Source organism: Rhododendron vialii, chromosome 7a (genome assembly GCF_030253575.1).
Source record: "Rhododendron vialii isolate Sample 1 chromosome 7a, ASM3025357v1".
Lineage (NCBI taxonomy): Eukaryota > Viridiplantae > Streptophyta > Magnoliopsida > Ericales > Ericaceae > Rhododendron > Rhododendron vialii.
The window spans coordinates 11,957,521-11,975,570 of record NC_080563.1 but is presented as its reverse complement, the minus strand read 5'-3'; the positions used below and the strand labels follow the sequence as shown (position 1 = coordinate 11,975,570).

Below are 18,050 nucleotides of genomic sequence, written 5' to 3'. Positions count from 1 at the left end.
CACCAAAAAGTAAGTACTATACCCAAATTTTCGAATACAACTACAATTTCCTCTCAAATTAGTCTAATTTAAATTCTTTCTCTACAAAATTTAATTCAAAAACTTATAATTTATTCAATTTTTGTGAAAAAATGAGAGTTCACTAAAACAAAATAATTATCCAACTGTCTCAAGATACGGATATTCAGGGAGGTGCACTTAACAATTGACACTATATTTTTGACGCGCGGATCGGTGTCAAACCTTCACCCTATGCATAGAAATCCAAATTTAATGGTAGTCTTTGGAAATAGGTCATGGAAGTACAATCTAAAATTATTATAGTCGACATACTGATTTACACCAATGACATATGCTATAATATGATGATCTACAAATGCAGGCCCAACAGTAAGACGGAGGCTTTTGAGGCCACTGTCTTTTGAAATTTTCAACCTAAAAATAGGGCTTATACGTACAAGAAAGTATTATATAATTAATAACCTTCAAATTTTCAAATTCTCAATTGTGTACTACAGTGATAAGGTGTTGCAGTTTGGACAGGAGATTCAAGGTTCAAGTCTTGCACCCTTCATTCCTTTTTTTTTTTTAAAGTTTTTTTTAAGGTTAAATTACATAGATAGTCCTTCTAGTTTCAAACTTCAACAAATCTAGTTATTCAATTTGAAAACAACATTAACATCTAACAATGCATCATTTGAGCCCCACGTAAGGTAATTTTTTTTATTTATTGAAATCGTCTATGTTTTACATAATATCAATTAGGACATTTGTACCAAGAATAAAATTGATGGCTTATAGCTAGACACTTAATTGGATGGAAAAATATCATTCTATTATGCCTTTTTCATGCCGATGATGGAGCTTCCTAAACCAGATCGAGGAAAAAATTTGCGTGGGTGACTTAATCAACAAACATAAAAAATTGAACGGAATTGATCATCATTATTGTGTCACGGTCGCATGGCTACCTTACATTCAACTACAGCATATCACTAGGTTTCATATCAAATATAAATTGAATGTACAATCTAAATGTTGTTAGTGAGTGTATTTTTAGAATGATCGATCAGGACTGTTAGGATGTCAAGTTATACGATATTAAGCATTGTCACCAAAATTAGAGATTATCGGATATCGACAACTACGTAATCGAAAGACTTTTAATGTATCCAGATGCATATTAATGTCTAATAATGCAACAACTGAGCCCCATGTAAGCCGTTTTTGTTCGATCGGACCCGTCTATCTTTTACATAATTTGAATTAGATTAAATGTACCAAGAATGAAGTTCATCGCTTATCGTTAAACCATTAATCGGATGAAAATATTCTTTTTTTATCGAAATAGGGAGCCAATGAAGAGGATTTCTAAACCTGATTGTCACTATTGTGTCTCATTTAATGCATCCCAAAGTTATTGAGAACATCAGGTGTGCTCTCTCTCGCATCTCTCGGTATGTATCTTTTTTTTCCCCCCGCTATCTGTATGTATCTAGCAGCTAGGTATAATAAAATAGGGTGGTATCTCTAGGAGAATACGCCGATCTAAGGGCTCCTATTGCCAACTTATATTTGAGTCGTTGGATTAAAGGTGTTTTTTCTTCTCATAATTGGAGTAAACCTAGCCCCCTCTCCCCACGTTCATACTATCATTTTGAAAAATCCCAACAGTCCCACGTCCTCTCTCTCTCTCTCTCTCTCTCTCTCTCTCTCTCTCTCTCTCTCTCTCTCTCTCTCTCTCTCTCTCTCTCTCTCTCTCTCTCTCTCTCTCTAACCTGATAATTGGGTGAAACCTGATATTGCAGAGGTTCGAAGGCCGCTCCTCAAACCACCGCAAACCACTATCGTTGCCACAATCGGTAAGAAGCCGTGTATCAATTCATCTTGGAAATTTTGAGTGTCTATCTGTTGGGATTTTCTACTGCCTTTGTGCAAATATTCTTGTTAGGGCTCTTAACGGTGCATGGCATAATCATAACAAAATTTAGTATCATTCTAGCCATGAAATCGTTGCTCATAGAAAATGTAATGGTTGTTCTATATTTGGTTCTATTATTGGATTGAATGTGTTCGTAAGAATGCCTCATACAGTAAGAACCCTCGTGAATTGACTCCTTAAACAAACTTAGCAATACAAGTAAAGCAAACAAGAATCTTAAGCACAGTTACTTATCTCCAAACATAATCGACGATTTCACTCGCACCCCAACAACATAAAAATCTACAAAGGACGATCCAGTAAGGCAAAGTCGAACATCACATCCTAAAGCATTAATCTAACTGCTTCCAAAAGATATTTTAAACTAAACGCTCAATTCCTTTAAAAATAAAAATAAAAAGGTTATATTTAATATCCTTAAAAAATGTTTCTTGGTCAGTATTAACTATTAACCCAAACATTTTGAATGTGATTACCTCGGATATTGATTCATAAAACCACATAAAAATACTCGCAAAATAAAAGCACATACAAATCTTTATGGTAGTAAATCCAACGGGTGGGGATTGGAATTTATATATTTACCCACAAAAAAGAATGCCTCATACAATTGGAATTCAATTATATAGCCCTCTTTGTTCAATGGGGAAAGCAGAGAACTTAGGAAATGAACATGGTTGGTTTTACTACAATTTTTTTGCATTTTTAAAATTGTGACAAGTTCCATCTTTAACTTTTGAGCTGTCATTTGTGAGCGTTACAGTTATTTTCAGACCTCAATGGTTGCTACAAATCAGCACCCTCAGCCAAAACGGCACCATACCAATGCCTTTTTATTTTATAGGTACCTCTTACGAACTTCCTTCCTTCAAATTTTTATTTTTTTTCACATTAGCCACATGTTCTCATTATTGAATTGATAATGTTTGTAGTCATGAACAGTTGAAGCACAATAAAGAAGGAAACCATCGACTAAACAAGGGGGTAAGCGTTTAAACAAGAATTCTTAACTTGTGTTCTATAAGTGATGCTTGTCTCTTAGCTTTGTTATTTTAATCTAATATTTTCAGGTCATGAAGAATATTGGGGATAGGTGGAAGTTGCTCTCACAGGATGAGAAACAGAAGTTCTTGGATATGGAACAGACGAGCTCGGCGCAATATTTTTTAGACAAGGCTGGACTACCAAAAAAAGCTCGACAGGTAACCGGCTCGATACATAGTTATTATGGTTCATAACTAACGCCATTGGCCTACCAAAAAAAGCTAAATATTTTTTTTCTTTTTTGTTTCTAGAGGAGAATCCAAACAAGAATTTCTCTGGGATCAATTGTGCTAATAGTCAATAAATTGAACGAACAACAACGACAGGCAGTGACCGCAATTGGATTGGGAGGTTTGTTGGGGTTAAGGTGCACACGACTAAATCTTGAGTTGTGCGAATTCCTTGTTCATAACTTCAATCACAAATCTTGTTCTTTGGATGTACATGATCGTCAAATTAACCTCACATTGAAAGACGTTAGTGATATATTGGGAGTACAATCCAACGGCTGTGACATTGACGTACGGGGATCTCTTGAAGGAATGGAGAGTTTGCATGAAAGTGTTGGAGTGGTCAATGGGGTAATTCCTTTAGATGGATTTAGAAAGTATCTCGAAGACGAAAAGACCGTTGATGCTGGAGATGAGTTCAAGCGGAAATTCGCTTTATATGCATTAGGTGCACTTTTATGCCCAACCACGAAAGTATCCCTGAATGTTTCTTCCCTTCATTTCGTGAAGGATGTTGAAGTCATGAAGAATTGCAATTGGGGGAAATTAACATTGCACTCCCTAGTCTGCGGCATCAACATTTACCAAGACGGAAAAAGGGTTAATATCAGTGGATGTTTGTTTCTCCTATTGGTATGTACCTTAATTATATTCTGACAATTGCTTGGTTCATGTGTTACCTACACAATATGTAGATGTACTTCCATCAAATGAAAAAGCACCCACAAATTAACGCGTTAACTTTTTAATTTATGTTTGTTGTTCATAAGGTCCCTTGTTATGCAGTTGTTTTTTTGTCATGCAGTTGTTTTACTTGGATAATGTTTCTCCAACTTTCGAGAGTACATATGCTACTACGCGATCGATTCCCCGCCTGAATGATTGGGGTGATTCACAACTCAAAAAGACCTTTCAACTATTTCGAAAGTTGGGGGGATTCCATAATGAGGTAATACATTTCAATCACATGCACACATACGCATTTTGATTCATTCCATATGTGAACCTGAATTTGTGGGTATGTTTGTATGATTAGGTGAAGGTTACTTTCAGTAAGCTGAATCAAATGAACGATCATCATGTCGATGTGGTAAAAACTGAAATTTATGACGACATGCGCCACGATATTGGTGAGCTGAAGCATACGATGCTCTCGATGAAAGAGAAAATCATGATTTGGGAACAAAAGGCCAATGCACCCGGGAATGGGGTAGAGACACGTCAACAAATTGGCGAGCTTAAAGATGTAGTGTATAACTTACAAGAGGTGATCATGAAGCACATAGTGCGTCCAGATCAATTGGCCGCTGCAAATGGGCTTGATTGTTTCAATTCAGTGGTGGGAAAAATGAATGATGGTGAGGGGGTGAAGGCAGCAAATAAAATAGGTGCGACTACAGAAACAAAGATTGCCCACGATCTCATGTCAGAAAAAAATAATGGGGAAGCAAGTGACGGCCCATCTATTTTACTTAACTTATTTGGTGGAGTTATTTTCTAAGCATGTCAGTGTCCTAGTGGGTTATTGTATGCATGAAAATCAAAAATCAGTTGTACCCTCCATGGTCCAATCATAGGACTATAAAAAATACTCCTTATGATTGTTAGAATTGTACCAGGTTGTCCAAGGGGAAAATAACTGAATAAACAACCATGGTCTGAATTTTAACTCAAAAGGCATGAGCATATTCTGATATTAGCATCCATAAACAATTAATTAGTTCAATTTTCTCACAAGCTAAGATGATATGTATTACGTAGAGCTAATTTTCATCATAAATTGGAGTCATATAGTTGAGAGAAGCATTTTATCAAACACATGGTTCGCAGTGAAACTACAAAATCAAAATTTTCATTCAACTATGAATAGCATTAAAGTAAGTGGTAGTGTTCTAAAAGTCAGCTGGCTAGTCCCCCGGCTAGACGGCTGACTAGTTGGCACCTAGGCGCTAGGCAAGCCCTTTTCTGCTTGACTAGTGCCTAGCAATTTTTAGAACATTGATAAGTGGTATTAACTAAGAAGGAAACATTGCAAGGTGAAGCTGCAGCTTGCAGCAGTGAGACTAAATCTCGGCATTCTGCTTTGTAGGGGAGCCCCTCATTCACTAGTCAAACTGTACTATTGTTCTCTTCTAGTATAGATCATTTTCAAACTTTAGATCCACGAGGGCTTGACTATGTATCTTCAACTTCACCAGATATAAAATGCTTTGGTTCACACTTTTAACGTTTTTCCATTTTATTCGGAACTGCAGATAATACAAAATGCTACTGATATTCTTTTGAAGCTGAAATTTAAATTTTTGTCGTTGTTCTTCTGTGAGCCTTGAAATGTTGATATGTGCGGCAGTTATTGATGATGCTATGTGTGAATCAATTAGTTCAATTTTCTCACAAACTAAGATTATATGTATTACGTAGAGCTAATTTCCATCATACATTGGAGTCATATAGTTGTTGACAGAAGCATTTTATCAAACACGTGGTTCGCAGTGCAACTACAAAATCAAAATTTTCATTCAACTATGAATAACATTGATGTGATGAAGGCATAAAAAAAACTACACAATCAAAGGTTGAACCAATTCCTTATCTATGGAAAAGCCCTAGTTTTTCCCTACAGAAAAAACTAATTTCTAAACCCATGAAAGGATTTAATTAAAAGGAACAAGATGGAATGAGCCCGCGGTTGCTCCTCTAACGTTATGTGTAGGGTGAGAAATCACCATTACCGGGCCCGAAGAGAAAGGGAGAGAGACTTACTGTCACGCTGGCGAAGGACGTCCGAGTGCGTGGTCGTCGAACCAGAACGAGCAGTGGAAGGGACAGAGAATCAGAGACAATAGTCCTGCGAAATCACGACGGATTGAGATGCGGGAGGATTGCGGAGGAAATCATTCGAGTGAGGTCTTCGAATGGTTTAAAATTATGGAGGTCTTCGAATTGCGGAGGAAATCGTCAGAGGAAATCGTCAGTGGGAGGGAGAGAGAGCCTGTGAGGAGATATGGAGAGGGCGAGAGAGTCAGGGAGGGATAACCACCGTTTACCTGTTAAGCCAGTTTTTTATTTTGTTAATTGACCTAATAAATGAGTGGTCCGGATTATTCACATTTAAATCCAATGGTTTAAAATTGTGGTGTGTACGGTACATCTCCTAATAAGGGGTGTGTACCATAGGACTACCAATCTTAATAAGGTTCTATTTTCTTTTGGAAATGAAAGGCCAAAGCTCTTGAACTTTACTTCCCAAGTGTTTTCTCATTTTCATTTCCTTGAGTGTGACTCCGACCTTGACAATGAGCCAGATAACATTATTTATTTTCTGCCTCGCACAGAAAAGTAGTTATATGTCTTGCTTGCAAGTAACTAGTGAACAGAAATCAAACAGCCCCTATGAACAACTACAGCTGTTGCAAGACCAATTCATAGTCATCTCGAACTGCATTAATCCAAGCCTACTGCAACTACAAGGGTGAATTTTCTAGATAGCACATGGATGAAAGCAAGATAAATACGAAAAGCACAACTTCAAAATGTTTAAATCGCCCAGAACTATGTGCAGACCCGAATGCAGTTCTAGGCTTCATAGGCTTATTAGCCCTAATCCCCCAACATGAGTTGAATTCCTACAAACCCCATCAAAATCAGCTAGACAAACTTGTAGAAAACCGAGAAGCTAAAATGAACCATAAACTGATTATTTGGTCTGTTAACGTTATTTATTGGCGTACCTCTGATTCCTTGCCTTAAAATTATGAGACTAAAACTCAAACACAGAAGAATTGATTTTGGCTATTTGTACAGAGATTTTAGATAAAAACCCAAAAAGACCGTTAAAAGTCTTTAAAAAAAAACAAAAAACTATGGATTGTCCTTGTCCTCCATTGCAAACCACAATCTGTTGGGACTTTCTGAACATTTTATTGCAAACTCTGTTGTCGATGAACTACGTTTTCCCAACACCTCGAAACGAACAAAACTGTACCAAGATTTTTTTATCTTGAGCTGCACTCTTTTCTCTTCCTTCACTTAACTTTGTTTGGTTTTGGGTTTTGAGGGAGATTTTTTCGGTAACAAGTGGAGTGAGAGAGATAGAGAAATTAGAGTAATAATTTGAGAAAAAACTAACCGGGAACAGTGCACAGAGAGAGGGGGTTGGGTTTTGAGACCCATGCGAAAGGGACGCGGCTTCTCATTAGTTTGCATTTTTCCGAGAAATTGCACCCTAGGGAAGTGGGTCTTTTCCCAACTAGTTGCCGGACTCATCGAAATGCATATGTGTGATCTAAAATCATGTTAATTGGATATCAATTAGTATGTGAAAGGAATAAGAAAAAAAAATAACTGAATCTTGGTGGTTCTGATCCAGTGTTTCCGGAACATCATTTTGATTTTTTTTTTTCTCCGTTCACATTTTAATTGGTCTCCAATTAACATGATTTACACTACAGTTATGTGTTTTGACAAGATCTACAAATATGGACGTAACCAATTATTGAACTATGTCCGGCAAGTGGCCGAAAAGGACCCAACTGCACCGTGCAGTTCTCGGCAAGCTGTCAAAAAGTCATAATGATTTCTCTAGAAAATGGTATGATCTCCGCATTCGGTTGTCCCTGGTCAAGACCCACCCTTAAGCATCTCCTTCCTCCCAGGTCTCAAATTCGAAACATTTGATGTACTATAAATTCTTATGAGAGTTCGAATTTTACAGGATTTCATCCCAACTTTAATTTGGACCCGTTAGCGACACTGAAATTGATCCTTCAAAAATTAATCGAGTTACACGTAAGCTGACTCAAACACTTGAGTTGTCAAAAATTGGCTTCTAGCCACACGGATCTAACGTATTGGCTATATCTCTAGATATTGGCAGAATGATTGGGCTTTTACCCCTCTTATCCTTCCTCCATTCTATAGCAAGATAATTTGTCTTCATTCTGGTAAGTGAAACATTTCAAATATGACTACTGTAGTTTACAAGAAAGAGAACCAGATAAATACAAGGAAAAAGCCCTAAAACTATAATGACTAAACTACCCTTAACCTAAAATAATATTACAAAAGGAACCCAAACAACATTATATTCACACACACCCTCAAACTCATGATGCGAGCCCGGAGAGCATCGAGAGTTTGCCAAGGAGGAAGCGAAACTGAGCGGTGGTGTGCGTCTTGGTGAAGAAATCGGCTAACTGAAGAGAGGAGGAGACAAACGGTAGAGCAATTGTGCCAGATTGGAGATGATGGCGAACAAAGTGACAATCAATTTCAATATGCTTCGCGTGCTCATGAAAAACGGAATTATGGGCAATCTGAATGGCACTTTTATTGTCACAAAAGAGAGGTGTAGAAGAGGAGATAGTGACACGCATATCCGAAAAAAGCCAGCGGAGCCAAACAATTTCAGAGGTGGCATGGGCCATGGCACGATACTCAGCTTCCGCAATGGAACAAGCAATAATAGATTGCTTCTTGCTTTTCCAGAAAATGAGGGAATCACCTAAGAAAACACAAAAGCCAGAGGTGGACTTTCAATCAGAGATATCACCTGCCCAATCAGCATCGGCATAGGCCCGGAGAGTCAAATTGGAAGAAGAGGAAGAGAGAAATAAACACTAAAACATGGTGCCACGAACATAACGAAGGATATGAAGCAAGGCAGCCCAATGAGTAGACCGAGGGGCACAAACAAACTGACTAACAATATGCACAGCATAGGCAATATCCGGCCGAGTGACGGTGAGATAAACAAGACAACCAACAAGCTCACGATACTTGGTAGGATCAGCAAGAGGAACCCCATTAGAATCAGAGAACTTGGCATGTAACTCAATGGGAGTATCAACGTTTTTGTCATCAGTAAGTTGAGCACGATGAAGAATGTGAGTCACATACTTAGTCTGAGTCAAGAGATAACCTTTTGGAGAGGAGGCAACCTCAATGCCAAGAAAATACCGAAGATGTCCCAAGTCCTTTGTCTCAAATTTGTGAAACAAGTGATGTTTCACTTCATCAATAGCAGCAAAGTCAGACCCAGTGATGATCATGTCGTCAACATAAAGCAATATGAGAACCAAACCACGAGAAGTGCAACGAACAAAAAGAGCAGATTCATGAGTGCTAAGCTGAAAACCAATCTGTAAAACCACATCATGAAAACATGCATACCAAGTACGAGGGGACTGTTTGAGCCCATACAGAGCACGACAGAGGCGACAAACAAGGCCGGTGGCATGAGGGAGACCCAGAGGAGGACGCATATAAACTTCCTCAGATAGATGACCATTGAGGAAGACATTTTTAACATACAGCTGAAAAAGAGGCCATTGGTGCGTAGCAGCCACAGAAATCAAAAGAGATGTCATTTTTGCAATAGGAGCACCTCGTAATCAATACCATATTCCCGAGAGAACCCCTTGGCAACTAAGCGGGCTTTGTACCGCTCCAAAGAACCATCAAAATAAGTCTTTACTTTGTAAACCCATTTGCATCAAATGAGATTCTGACTAGCCGGGAGAGGAACCAAGTCCCAAGTCTGAGAATTAGCAAGAGCAGTGAGTTCGTCATTCATGGCAGTCACCCAATTAGGATCATTACTAGCTTCTTTGTAAGAATGAGGTTCAAAATGTGTATGTATGAGAGATAAGAAATTGTGATAAGAAGAGGAAAAACAAGTATTTGTAAAGCCAAGAAGTTTTACCGATGAACAACGATCACGAGAGGGATACCGGCGTTCTGGTGGATCAGAGTCTTCCGAAGCAGAGGGAGGACAAGGAGTCGTACGACCGCGACGGACATAATGCTTGGGAAGATGAGGAATGCAGTTGGAACTAGAAGAAGTAGGAGGGGCAACAGGAATATCAGACACTTCAAGAGTACGAACATACTCATCTGTAGGAACATCCGTGGGGAATGGATCAATATGCACGAGATCCTCTTTGACAACACTAACGGGTTTGAATGGGAGAGAGAAGAAAGAGAGACGTTCGAGAAAAGTAACATGTCGAGACACGTACAACTTTCGAGTCACGGGATCATAACAATGGTAACCCTTTTGTTGGATACCATACCCCAAGAAAACACATAAGACACTACGAGCACTAAGTTTAGTGCGGTCCTTTTTAGGGAGAAGGACAAAGCAAGTGGAGCCAAACACACGAAGAAGAGAATAGTTAGGAACCTGACCAAAGAGTCGTTCATATGGGGAAGAACCAGAGAGAAGCGAAGTAGGCATCCAATCGAGAAGATAAGCTGCAGTGAGTACAGCCTTGCCCCAAAAGGCAGCAGGCACAGAAGAGAAAAGAATAAGAGTCCGTGCAATATTTAAAAGGTGACGATGCTCAGCACGCCCATTTTGAGCGGGAGTGTCGGTACAAGAAGATTGATGAATGGTGCCAAGAGAAGCTAAGAATTGTGAGAACTCACCAAGAGAGTATTCTCCGCCTAAGTCAGAGCGAAGAACTTTGATTTCTGTTGAAAACTGAGTTTGAACCATGAAATGAAAATTGCGATATACTTGGTAAAAATCTAACTTGCGTGTCAACAAATATACCCATGTAAACCTACTATAATCATCAATAAAGGAGACATAATATCGAGAACCATCTTTAGTAGTAATTAGGGAAGGACCCCACAAATCTGTATGAACAAACTGAAACGGAGAAGTAGAAACAGAAGTACTTCTATTAAAAGGTAATGCAGACATCTTGGCAAACTTACAACCACTGCATTCAGAGATATCACTTGTAGAAATGTTTCCCAAACAGCCAGACTTAAGTAAAAGTTTCAAACGTTCACTAGATAAATGCCCTAAGCGAGAGTGCCAAAGATAAAAGGGGGAAGAATCCTGATTTAAACAAAATGATGACATAACAGTGGTAGTAGACTCAATAGGATCATGCAAAGTCTCCAAAACATATAGATCGCCAACTCTATGCCCAATCTGCTTCTTCGACATCTGATCCTGCACAACACAACGAGAAGAAGAGAACAAGACATCAAAGCCAGAATCAGACAATTGACATTAACTAAGAGATAAATGAGGAACATAGAACACATTTGGTATAGACGGGGAGGAAGATGGAGACGGGACAATAGAACCTATAGAGACGACATGCATAGGAGAGCCATTTGCAATGGAAATACTAATGGGAGAAGCAGGAGAGATACAATGGCTTAATAATGACAAAGTGGGAGTCATATGTTGGGAGCATCAGAATCAAAAATCCATGTGGTAGGTAGGATACCTGCGGTATAGGAACCATGCAAACCTAACGGAGTAGTGGTCATAGCAGAAGCTTGAGAATGGCCTCCTTGGGTGGCGGCAAAAAACACACGATACTCTTGATACTGCTCAAAAGAGGGATACTGTGGAATACTATCAGTTGCAGGAGCTACGAAAGCAGCCGGAGGATGAACATACTGCTGTGTGGGCCGAGAATGCTGTTGTGTGGGCCTGAAGGAGGTGGGCTTCAAACGAGGAGTGCTACCTGTCATCTGTAACAATTTTGGACATGCATGCTTCTAGTGCCATTTTTTTAGACAAAAGCTACATTCATCCAAAGCAACACGAGGTTTAGGCTTGCCTGTAACCTGAATCAAATGAGAAGACGGTGTAGGCAAGAGAGGTGGCATATATGTAGGCTGAACCGATGGCGCAACAAATATAGACTGAGAGGGAGCTGCAGCAGACCCAACCTTGAACCTAGTTTCCTCAGCTATGAGCTGATGAACGGCACCATCAACTGTAGGTTGGGGAGAACGATGAAGGATGGCCCCTCAAAGAGGCTCAAATTGATCACGGAGGGCCATGAGAAACTGTACGAGACACTGTTTCTCATGGTATGCTACTTAGAAATCAAGAGACTGCAATTCTACGGGTTCCATTAGCATCAATTGATCCCAATATTGAGTCATTTCATTGTAGAATTCCTGAATGGATTTATCTCCCTGCATAACCCGTCGAATGGAGCCTTCAAGTTCATATTGTTTTGCAAAGTTGGACTCAAGATACATCCTTTTTAAGTAGTCCCAAACTTCATTGGCAGTCTCATACCTTGAAAAGTTCATTCCGATGCTAGGTTCGGAAGAATTATGAAACCATGTAAGAATTCGTGCATTTTCAACTTCCCATTTGCCAAAGTTTTTGACATACTCTGCATGTTTTGCCACATAAGTAGGATCATCATCTTTCACATTCACAGGTGGAGATTTCACAATAAGGCCTGTCACATGACCCCACACTTCCTTATTGACAATAAAATTCTTCATCACACTTACCCAATACGAATAATTGCCACCATTCAACTGAACATTAATTACTTTATCTTCTGACATAATGAGCACTAGAACACGACCAGACAGTGCAGAAACAGAACAATACTGAAAGCTCAAAGGTGTTAACCCAGACAGATTCGAATGCAGTAGGTTTGAGTATAGATCTCAAATGTGGTAACCTAGTAGATTCAAGTACAGAATAGTGCAGAAACTGTAAACTAGGGCTCGAAAGTGATAGAAATCTCTCAACCAGTGCTTAAAACTATAGAACAAGGTACGAAAGTGATCTAGCTTCCTCAATCGGTGCCGAAAGAAAAACATAAATCTGGGTTCGAAATACCTGAACATTCAAGAGAGAGGGATTTCGTGTGCAGAGCAAGAGCCCCAGCAAAACAGAGTGCAAATAGGAGTTGCCGAATGTCAGAAAATGATCTTCGTTGGTCATCTGGTTGTGTAGGAGGTCACTGGTCGCCGATGCAGTACAGTATCAACCGGAGAAGAGAGTGTGCAACCCAGAGAAGAGAGAAGAGAGAGGAGAAGATGCAATTGGAGTTCTACTGGTGGGAAGATACGATTAGCCCAGTTCGGGCTTTAATACCATGAAACATTTCAAATATGACTACTATAGTTTACAAGAAAGAGAACTAGATAAATACAAGGAAAAAGCCCTAAAATGATAATGACTAAACTACCCTTAACCTAAAATAATATTACAAAAGGAACCCAAACAACATTATATTCACAGTAAGGGTATGTTTGGTTGGATGGAATCAAGGTTGGAATGGAATAGTCATTCCAATGACTTACTTATTCTAATGTTTAGTTCACCATTGAATAATGGAATGATGATTCCAAATGGAATCACTATTCACCTTAGTAAAGAAATTGTCATTCCATCCAAAAAAACTAAAGAATTGTTATTCCATTTCTTGGTTATACCAAAATTACTAATGTCACTCCAACATTTACTATTGCCACACAAAAATTACTATTGCCACTCCAAAAATTACTATTGCCACTCTAAAAAATGCTATTGCCACTCCAAAAATTACTATTGTTACTCCAAAAATTGCTATTGACACACTATTCCATTGGAGATGAGAATGACTATTCCTAAGCCCAACCAAACATGAGAATGGGAATGATTATTCCATTCTCAATTCCTCCAATTCTATTTCATTCTTATTCACATTCCATTCCATCCAACCAAACGCACCCTAAGTGCTTTCTAATCCTTGGCAATCCCTTCTAGATAGAGGCTTTTGCCTTATCACTTGCAATCATTCAACCTTTCACTATCGTTGTCAAAACAAAATATCCTTTCAACTAGGTATCATTTCCATTCAAGTAGTTGTATATATGCTGGTCCTTAGCTTCCTGAAAAAACAGAGTTTCTCAGTTCTCTCACAATGATTTCAGATATTTTACACAAGCTTTTATCCACCATCTCCAACCAATGGACATGGTGGTGGGATGTCATCAACGAGAAAGATGAGCTCGCTCGAGCAGTTCTTACCATCTCCATTGTGTTACTATCCATGTTCTTCTACCTATGGACATTTCTCAAGTCAAGAAACCAGATTTCAGCTCCATTGCCACCTGGACCCTGCGGCTTGCCTATAGTCGGATACCTCCCCTTTCTAGGCACAAACTTGCACCATCAATTCGCGGAATTAGCCAACCAATACGGCCCAATCTACAAGCTATGGTTCGGGAAAAAAATGTGCGTCGTGGTAAGCTCGCCGTCTCTAGCAAAAGAGGTCGTTCGCGACCTGGACATGGTTTTCGCCAACCGCAACCCTCCTATCGCAGCATTAGCTGCCACCTGTGGAGGATTTGATATCGTTTGGGCTCCATACGGCCCTTAGTGGCGCACCATGCGTAAAGTGTTTGTCAAAGAGATGCAGTAACACTAGCTTGGAGGATACTTACAGTCTCCGAAGAGACGAGGTCAAAAAGACCATCAAAGACTTGAATAGCAAGATTGGCACGGCCGTCAAAATCAGCGAAATAACATTTCTGACGGAATTTAACGTGATGATGAGCATGTTGTGGGGAGGCACGGTTGATGGCCAGAGGGCCGATTGTGTTGGGACCAAGTTTCGAGCCGTGATATTTAAAATCATCGAGCTATTTGAAACGCCTAACGTGTCTGATTTCTTCCCGATTCTTGCCAGGTTTGATGTGCAGGGAGTGGAGAGGGAAATGAAGAGGCTGTTGCAAGGGGTTGATCGAATTTTTGATCCTCTACTAGAGTCGCGAACAAGAATGAGTAGGGGAGAGGGAGGGAGGCCAGAAGAATGGAATGAAGAGGAACGGGAAGAAGGATTTTATTCAGATCCTGTTGGAACTCAAGGAGCGGGAAGATGCTGCAATACCAATTACTCTGCAACAAATTAAGGCCCTGTTGCTGGTAAATACTTTTCCTCACTATTTACTTTTGTATAGCAATTAAAGTTCAGTTTTATTTTACCTGTAACGTTTTGCACACAGGAGTCAGGGGTTTGATACAGCTTCCTAGAAGTTTTTTTCCCTTAAAATATTACTAATAACCTGGGAAAAATTGATTATTTAGAAGCAAGGAGATTGACAATTTCAGCTTCCACTTAGAGATTATAAGCTTTCAGCTGTAGTAAGTTGCTACAAAAATGTCCTTAATCGGTCTCATCAAGATGTTTTCTGCCATAAAATTGTTCCTTAGAGTCATTGCGGCTTCTTTTGGATCATGCGGGAAACGAAACAGGTGGAGATACCTATTACTCCGTCGATATATATCATCTACAGTGGCTCTGGCCATTTTTAAGAGCCATCATCATTTTTTGACTTGCTATCTTGTTATTTGTCAAAATTTGGCAAAAGTGCTCTAATGATACTAAATGCCTTATTTGGTTGCTACCGGTTGCAACCGTTAGATCACACTCACATATAACAGCCATTGGATAATCACAACCCTTGCAAGAAATGGCCAAATTTGGCCAAAGAAATTGCCATGCCAATTTTTGGCTCCCAAAATAGCTCTCCTTTGGAAATGCTCTTACTGTGTCAACTTTTTTGTTACCTATTTCCTTCCCTCCACATATTCTTGATCGCTAACCAGTCTGACGAAGAAATACTCTAGTTTGACATAGTGGGTATTAGAGGAAAATTTATTTTGAGTGATGTTTAGATTCTCGCTTTCAAAAATCAGTTTCGAATGTTTAAACTAATTTTTAGAATCAAGAGATTCTGAAAACCTGAAAAAGGAAAGAAAAATTTCAGAATTCCAAAGATGGTTTCAGGTAGCTTTTGGGATTATACAACACAAATTCTCTAAAAATAAATGAAATACTCATAATCTCACAGCTTCAACAAACAGGTTTCTCAACTCTTAACAAATTCAGGAATCTAAAATCTGTAGCAGAATCTGAAGATAAAATCTAAAATTTGTATCTATAGCTATCCCAAACACGCTAATGGTTGTTGCGATTTAATTTTCATATCCATACCCCACTAGATGGTTTTCTATTTTCTAATCAACAAGGGCGGAGAAGGGGCAAACCTCCTTTGGGAGTGACCATACAAACTCAAAACCTACGGGAATCAACAAGGGCGGAGAAGGGGCAAACCTCCTTTGGGAGTGACCATACAAACTCAAAACCTACGGGAAGTGACCAATCGCCTATAAGTTTCTACCACTCTACCAAGTGCCAATAGGTCATAGTCGGTCTAGCAAGGTTTCAAGGGACAAGGGGTGTCGTCAGCACGAAACTTCAACCCCTGAATCCAAACCCTATGAGGGAGAGCCGTTTGCAACTAGGCTACCACCCCGGTGGTTTAGGCTAATACCCACTAGATGGCAAGCACACCATAATTGGTCTCAACCTTCTTCCAGTGTTGACTAAGACTATTTGCTAATCTTGGACGTGCAATTTCTTCATTCAAGTTAATACTAAAATACTCGGTCCATGAACTTTAACCTTCCCTCGATTCCAAATGTTTACAACAGGACATTGTGGTGGGCGGAACGGACACTACAGCAACCACGGTGGAGTGGGTGATGGCGGAGCTCTTACATAAACCAAAGGTAATGAAAAAAGTCCAAGAAGAATTAGCAGACATTGTAGGACTGGACAACGTTGTCGAAGAGTCCCACATGCCCAAATTACACTACCTGGACGCCATTTTAAAGGAAACATTCAGACTACACCCGGCCCTTCCTCTAGCAGTCCCAAAGCGTCCAAACCAATCGTCCATAGTCGGTGGATACACTATACCAAAGGATACCCGAGTGTTCTTGAACATTTGGGCAATTCATAGGGATCCTAAGGCTTGGGATGATCCGTCCGAGTTTAAGCCTGAGAGATTCTTGAGTGATGCTAGCAAATGGGACTACAATGGAAACAATTTTCAGTTTCTTCCGTTTGGATCAGGGAGGAGAATTTGTGCTGGGCTTCCCTTGGCTGAGAAAATGGTGATGTATGTGTTGGCTTCACTTTTGCATTCATTCAATTGGAAAGTGCCGGAGGGTGAAGAGATTGATCTTTTTGATAAGTTTGGGATTGTTATGAAGAAAAGCAAACCTCTGATCGCCATCCCGACGCAAAGGTTATCTAGCTTGAAGCTTTATGCATAATGCAGAAAGCATGCTTCTTCTTTCATGTGAAGTTGTTTAATATCCTTTGCTGTTTGGTAATGCATATATTTTATATTGTAAAACACTCAGTATTGTAAATAAAATGCCAAAGCGCTTGAACTTTACTTCCCAAGTGTGACTCCGACCTTGACAAGGAGCCAGATAACATTATTTATTTTCTGCCTCGCACAGAAAAATAGTTATATGTCTTGCTTGCAAATAACGAGTGAACAGAAATCAAACGGCCCCTACGAACAACTACAGCTGTTATAAGATCAATTCATAGTCATCTCGAACTGCATTAATCCAAGCCTACAGCAACTACAAGGGTGAATTTTCTAGATATATTACTCGCGGATACAAGCTAGATAAATACGAAAAGCACAACTTCAAAATGTTGAAATCACCCACAACTATATGCAGTTATAGGCTTCATAGGCTTATTAGCCCTAATCCCCCAACATGAGTTGAATTCCTATAAACCCCATCAAAATCAGCTAAACAAACTTATGGGAAACCAAGAAGTTAAATGAACCATAAACTGATTATTTTGTTTGTTGATGTTATTTATTGGTGTACCTCTGATTCCTTACATTAAGAAATAGGAGGGAAAGGACAGATGCAATGAGACAAACTCAAACACAGAAGCATTTTGCCTTTGGCTATTTCAACAGAGATTTTAGATGAAAACCAAAATGACAGTGTCAAAAAGTCAAAAAAAGAAAAAGAAAAAAATCATGGATTGTCATTGTCCTCCATTGCGAACCACATTTTGTTGGGACTTTCTGAACATTTTATTGCAAACTCTGTTGTCCGAGAACTACGTTTTCCCAACACCTCGAAAGGAACAAAACTGTACCCAGATTTTTTAGTTTTTCATTTTAACTTTGTTTTGTTTTTATTTTCTAATCATTACCCTATTTTTCTCTTCAATCATTACCCT

At 39.3% G+C, this 18,050-nt stretch overlaps 1 protein-coding gene and 1 pseudogene across 1 annotated transcript; both read left to right on the top strand.

Annotated features, from left to right (window-relative positions):
- Positions 1–2,656: 2,656 nt before the first annotated feature.
- Positions 2,657–6,214, top strand: LOC131332658 (uncharacterized). The gene is made up of 7 exons (XM_058366956.1): positions 2,657–2,786; positions 2,875–2,926; positions 3,013–3,144; positions 3,238–3,849; positions 4,022–4,165; positions 4,253–4,663; positions 5,930–6,214. Exons 1-7 carry the CDS (start codon positions 2,722–2,724, stop codon positions 6,212–6,214), a joined length of 1,701 nt encoding a protein of 566 aa, XP_058222939.1. The 5' UTR covers positions 2,657–2,721.
- Positions 6,215–13,829: 7,615 nt separating this feature from the next.
- LOC131331890 (cytochrome P450 76C2-like) lies at positions 13,830–17,232 on the top strand (annotated as a pseudogene).
- Positions 17,233–18,050: the final 818 nt, after the last annotated feature.

Bases quoted from the DNA above. Each gene is read 5' to 3' on its own strand.
- LOC131332658 (XM_058366956.1), top strand. From the start codon at position 2,722: ATGGTTGCTACAAATCAGCACCCTCAGCCAAAACGGCACCATACCAAT. The intron at 2,787-2,874 runs GTACCTCTTACG...TAATGTTTGTAG, and splicing joins AATGCCTTTTTATTTTATAG to TCATGAACAGTTGAAGCACA. The intron at 4,664-5,929 runs GCAAGTGACGGC...CGTTATGTGTAG, and splicing joins CAGAAAAAAATAATGGGGAA to GGTGAGAAATCACCATTACC.